The sequence below is a fragment of the Mustela nivalis genome (assembly GCF_964662115.1).
Source record: "Mustela nivalis genome assembly, chromosome: 6".
Taxonomy (NCBI): Eukaryota; Metazoa; Chordata; class Mammalia; order Carnivora; family Mustelidae; genus Mustela; species Mustela nivalis.
In genome coordinates this window covers 59,337,724-59,343,727 of record NC_139025.1, presented here as the reverse complement: position 1 = coordinate 59,343,727, position 6,004 = coordinate 59,337,724, and the positions used below count along the sequence as shown (strand labels likewise).

General features: G+C 52.5%; 1 protein-coding gene across 2 annotated transcripts; it reads left to right on the top strand.

Annotated features, from left to right (window-relative positions):
- The first annotated feature begins 329 nt into the window (after positions 1-329).
- SSTR1 (somatostatin receptor 1) lies at positions 330-5,183 on the top strand. 2 transcript variants are annotated; one of them, XM_082736520.1, is made up of 2 exons: positions 330-775; positions 1,634-5,183. In XM_082736520.1, the coding sequence occupies exon 2, from the start codon at positions 1,701-1,703 to the stop codon at positions 2,766-2,768; it is 1,068 nt and encodes a 355-aa protein (XP_082592646.1). In that variant the 5' UTR covers positions 330-775; positions 1,634-1,700; the 3' UTR covers positions 2,769-5,183. The 2 variants fall into 2 exon arrangements, with proteins under 2 accessions (XP_082592646.1, XP_082592645.1); XM_082736519.1 differs by lacking the exon at positions 330-775 and having other exon boundaries at positions 800-2,841; positions 3,098-5,183.
- The last annotated feature ends 821 nt before the right edge of the window (positions 5,184-6,004 follow it).

The following is a 6,004-nucleotide window of genomic DNA, read 5'->3' as shown; positions in this document are numbered from 1 at the left end:
TGCTAAGTGAAGCAGGCGAGCTTTAGGCGTGCCTGCATGGATTTCTGTCTCTTAGAAGTTTAGGAACCTGAACTAGAACGTGGTCACACGTCCAGGGACCTCAGAAAAGGCTGAAATTCTAGTAATGACGGAGAGACCCGAAGGTGTTCCTGCCAGTTTGTGGAGTTGGTGACAGGTGTGGTCACCTGCATGGCGGGTTCCACTTGGGTTTAGAGGAGTTGGCATCCTTGCTCTCCCAGGCCTTTACACTCTCCTCCCCCGGGGCCCGCCAACTCTCCTGGGTACAAAGTACAGCAGGGACGCAGGCGGAGCCTTTCCCAGCGGCGCAGCCATATCTTTCCCCAGTGAACACCTAGATGGATTTCCAATATCGCGCCTGGCACGTTCGGGAGGGAGCCTCGGGCTCCTTGCGTGCTCCCAGCCGCGCGTCCTCCTTTTTGCAGTCTATATTCCTCTGGGAGACGCAGCGGGCTGTGGGCACTACAAGCTTTATTAAGAGATTCGCAATGGTTTACTCAGGCCCCTAAATCACTCCCGCCCGCGAAGAGCTGCCTGCGGTGCTGTAACGCAGAATCTCCTAACGCACGTTTTTTTTTTTTTGTCCTTCCTCCTCTTAACACGGCTCAGGGTCAGTTTCAGCGACTCTGAGAGTATCTGCGTGGGCGCCTGTGCGGGGGTCCGGCTGAAAGGAAGGAGTTGGATTGCGAGAAGAACGTCACCGTGCCACCAGACCGCACAGGCACTTTGCACGGGCCATCTACGCGTCGGTCTGGAGGTAGCGCGCCCTGGGTAAGGGGGGCCCAGAGCTTCCGCGGCGGGTCTGGACCGGCAGGGCTAGCGGGAGCGGGAGGTGGGGGCTCAGGGACCCAGACAATTGGATGAGAGTGGAGTTGGGGGTCTCTCAGGACGGGCCAGCAACTGAGGGAAACTGAGATGAACTCCAGACATCTGTGCCCGGGTCGGCTTCACTGGATAGGAGCCGGTTGGGGTGGGACAGAGTCTACACCTTTGGTTCCCACCCACCCTCCAGGAAGGCGGAGAAACTCCCCAGTTCTCCCTGAAGGATAGGTATAGGGTACTGCAGGGGACACCCCCCACCCCCACCCCCGAAGCAGCGGCTGGAGTTGATCCGGGCACAGGACTGGGAAAGAAAAAAAAAAAAAAAAAAAAAAAAACTGGGCGAGAGGTGGTAAGCCACCTATATCGCCTTCCTCCCTCTTTCTCTCCCCCACGCCTCCCTTTCGTAGCTGCTGACGCGCTGGTGGTGTCTATTAATCATTCACCAGCCCAGAGCCGCGCCACTTAATGGCTGTGCGGCGCGGGGCTCCAGCCTCCTGGCCTCCCCTCTCCACGCTTGCTAGTGCCCAGGCGCCCCGGAGCTGCAAGCGGCTGCGCGCAAGCCGCCGCTGGGCAATGCGCCCCTCCGGCGCCGGTCGGAGCCAAGCTCTCCACAGCCGCTGCGTGCCACCCCCAGGTGTCCGGCAGCAGTGAGCTGCCGGCAGGCGGGCGGGGTGCCGAGTGAGGGCGCAAGCGGCGGGGGCTCGAGAAGAGCGCCCCAGCCTCAGTAGCCCCATCGGCCCCCAGCAGCTGAAATGTTCCCCAATGGCACTGCCTCCTCTCCTTCCTCTCCTAGCCCCAGCCCGGGCAGCTGCGGCGAAGGCGGCGGCAGCAGGGGCCCCGGGGCTGGCGCTGCGGACGGCATGGAGGAGCCCGGGCGAAATGCGTCCCAGAACGGGACCTTGAGCGAGGGCCAGGGCAGCGCCATCCTCATCTCTTTCATCTACTCCGTGGTGTGCCTGGTGGGGCTGTGTGGTAACTCCATGGTCATCTACGTGATCCTCCGCTACGCCAAAATGAAGACGGCCACCAACATCTACATCCTGAACCTGGCCATCGCAGATGAGCTGCTAATGCTCAGTGTGCCATTCCTGGTCACCTCCACGTTGCTTCGCCACTGGCCCTTCGGCGCGCTGCTCTGCCGCCTCGTGCTCAGCGTGGACGCAGTCAACATGTTCACCAGCATCTACTGTCTGACTGTGCTTAGCGTGGACCGGTACGTGGCCGTAGTGCACCCCATCAAGGCAGCACGCTACCGCCGGCCCACCGTGGCCAAGGTAGTGAATCTGGGCGTTTGGGTGCTATCGCTGCTTGTCATTCTGCCCATTGTGGTCTTCTCGCGCACAGCGGCCAACAGTGATGGCACGGTGGCCTGCAACATGCTCATGCCTGAGCCCGCTCAGCGCTGGCTCGTGGGCTTCGTGTTGTACACATTTCTCATGGGCTTCCTGCTGCCCGTCGGAGCCATCTGCCTGTGCTACGTGCTCATCATCGCCAAAATGCGCATGGTGGCCCTCAAGGCCGGTTGGCAGCAGCGCAAGCGCTCAGAGCGCAAGATCACCCTAATGGTGATGATGGTGGTGATGGTGTTTGTCATCTGCTGGATGCCTTTCTATGTAGTGCAGTTGGTCAACGTGTTTGCGGAGCAGGACGACGCCACGGTGAGCCAGCTGTCGGTCATCCTGGGCTACGCCAACAGCTGCGCCAATCCCATCCTCTATGGCTTCCTTTCGGACAACTTCAAGCGCTCCTTCCAGCGCATCCTGTGCCTCAGCTGGATGGACAACGCCGCCGAGGAGCCTGTCGACTACTACGCTACGGCCCTCAAAAGCCGCGCTTACAGCGTGGAGGACTTCCAGCCAGAGAACCTCGAGTCCGGAGGCGGTGTCTTCCGTAATGGCACCTGCACGTCTCGGATCACGACTCTCTAAGCCTTGGCCACGCAAGGACCCTGCGCAAGGCAGGAGGAGGAAAATGAGGAGGAAGGGAGGCCGGGTGCTAGAGGTGAAAGTATCCCAGGCGTCTGGGTGCGGTGGGGCAAAGTGGGGCTAAGACACTGTGTGCGAGTGGGGTGGAGCGACCCGGGAAAGTCGCGCGACCAAGGTGGAATTGGGCACTTTGCTTATAAATTGGGAAGGCTTGCTGGCCCCTTTCTCCTCGTCTGCGACTTTCGCTCCCTCCTCCACTGCGCTTGCACTTCTGCGCCCCGCTATGCGCCCCACTCTGTAACTTCGATCTTTCCTTCCGCCCCGTCCTGCAGGTGCAGATCATGAACTCATAAACGTCGTCAACTCAGCCTGACCCTCCGCCCGGCCAGCCGTTATTTTTGTTTGAGCTGAGCCGCAGTTACCGCCACGGGTTTCCCACGGGGTGAGTCCCGGACTCGCCCTCAGCCCCTCCCTGCCGCGCCCCTCCGCTCGCCAGATTCTGCCTGGTGCCCCTAGCGGAGTCTGGAGAATCGCCGCTCTCTGGCCTCAGTTCTGTTTGAAGGAGGACTCGGGAATGAACTAGGCAGTTGGTCTTTTCTCCTACTCCCGGGTGAAGTCGTGCCCTCCCAAGAACCCTTTCACCGCTCGCACTCCACCCGGGGCGGAGCCAGGTGCTTAGTAAAATCGGTCCCGCGCTTCGAACCCCAGGCATTCTGTAGTCCCCATCCAAACCCCGCTCTGGAGCAAAAAGGAACGGACAACAAGCGACCCAGGAGTTTTCAGCAGATTCCAGGGTTTGGCGGGGAAAGGGTTGTAATAGAAACCACCCTTTTTTCGGGCTCACAACCAGCGCTTTTGATTTCAAAGACCAAACGCTGGGCACTCCCGGGACAACGCCGGTCAGTGTTGGCCCCATAAGGCAGGGCGCACTTTCCCCGGGGCCGCCTGGGAGTCTGCCGCTGCGCGAGGATTGCTCCCTCCCCTAAGCCTCAGTGGGCGCAGCTGTGAGAGCAACAGCAGACTTGGTTTCCTGCTCCGGCTTATCTCGGAGACCAGGCGCCACGGCCGGGACCTCCGTGGCGCCTTTTGAGCCTTGGCCAATCCCGGGCGCGCTGCTGCCGCCCGTAGGCTAAATAGTGCGGCCTGCCTGGCCCCTGAAGGTTGCTGCCTTTCAAGCGGTGCCTAATAAGTTATTTTCTTGTTTAACATATTTATTTATTTATTTATTTGTGATGTTTGGAAAGGTGTCTCTCTGCTTTGCTTTTCTCTACTTGCCTAGCCCAGGCCCTTTCCTTCAGGACACTGGGGATGGGGATCGAGGTGGCAGTGGGGGGAGGCTTTCTCCCCAAAGACCCCTCAAAACCTGTCCTCTTTGTTGGCCCCCCCCTTTTTTTATCCTTCTATTTTTGCTTGTATTCGGTGAAATTTGGAGATTCTCTTATACTTTTTCTTATGTAGTCTCTTGTTTGTCTTAATAGTAAATACATAAATACATAAATGATAACGTGGGTCAGCCACCTCCCTCCCGTGCAGAGTGGAATGTCCTGAATTCCTTTCAACATCACCTTATGTATGGTTTTATTTATATATATATATATATATTTTTACCCATGCCATCTATTTATCTTGCTCCGTCGTCATGAGTCCGTGAAACAATGCGAGGCTGGCTGGAGCACTTTCAGATATGGGCATTCCAGGGACACTCAAGCCTGGAGCTGAGAAATCTGATGCAGACCAATTGTAATCAGTGCCTAGAACGTCCCTGTTTATGTCCCTGCTTCTTCTAGGTTCCGGCATAGACGATTCTGATAGACAATCTAGTTAACATTGTCACTTCTTTCAAACACATTGAAAGTAGAGTCATTTGTGTCTGTGTTTAACCTTACCAATTACATTGAAAGCCTGAGCAGGGCAAGGACCAATAATTTTACTTCTTTGTATTTCCTGTATTGCTTTAGTATGCTGGCATGTACATAGTAGGCACTAAATACATGTTTGTTGGTTGATTGTTTAAGTAAGCCAGAGTGTCTTACAACCCTGGGGAGATACTGTCTGGGGCTGTCAGGTTCTCTTCATTGACATGATACACAATGGTTGAAATCATGGAAAAAGATGTTTTGTGTAATATTTGCTTCAAGAACATTGTGCTTTCCTGAAAGCAGTAACTAAGAGTTAAAATGTCTCTAACGTTTTGTTTAAACTAAGGAACAAATATATGCTTTGGTTATACATCATAAAGTTTAGATCTGTCCCTTGATAATAATATATATTATTACTCCTTTGGAAAATAGATTTTTAATGGTTAAGAACAATGAAATTCACAAATCTTAAACACTATTCTCTTGAGAGGATACAAATCTAGTGCTCTTAACCTGTTACCATTGTAATATGAACTAAATAAACAAATATATTATGTTGTTGCAAGTTGTCTGACTTTGCCATTTGAATTTTACTGTTTCAAGGGATTAGTTAAAAACACATACATGTGGGCTTAGTTGCTTTGTGTTCCACTTAGATTTTAAGAAGAACGGTTCCAGATTACCTTTGGAAATTTTACCACAATTGGGATCATACTTAAAGTTGTTTTTTAAAAAAGAAAAGTCTATTAGTTCAGAGAAAGAGGAAAAACAACTTTGAGTCAATATGATGGGAAGCAGTGTACCGGCCTAGCTAGAGGATATCCTAACTAGAGAATACCTAACTAGAGGATATTTCAATCTCCCAAAGACTAAATTACTGTCTACCCTTATTTATGATCTCAGACTTTGTTTTGGGAACTAAGTAATTGCTGACTTACTTAGGGAGAGAAAAAAACAGGAGAGGGAGGGAAAGGGAAGAGAGAGAGAGAGAGAGAGAGAGATTGATTGATTTCCTAAAAGTGTTCCAGAGGAAATAGGCAAAAGAAATAGAAAAATCAGATTTCAACATAAGAGAAGAGAGTCATGTTTTACGCTTGGTTCTGTGATAGTCACTTCCATCTCTAGAAGAATTTAAGAAGGTAATAGAGGATTTTTTTTTTTTAACCAGACTTTATTTTTCAGAGCAGTTTTCTTTGCACAGCAAAATAAGTGGAAAGCAACATTTTCCAAGCAGGCAATAGCAGTAATTCTAGAATCAGAGTGGTGGGTAGGGGGGGGTTTCAAAAAACTTCAAATGCCCTGTAACTCTAGACTTAATAGTTCTAAACATTATCTCAATATAACTAAGGATAGCTGGACTTTTGTCCTTTTAAATGGTTT

What these genes read in the sequence shown, in the direction of transcription:
- SSTR1 (XM_082736519.1), top strand. Translation starts at nt 1,593, where the DNA reads ATGTTCCCCAATGGCACTGCCTCCTCTCCTTCCTCTCCTAGCCCCAGC.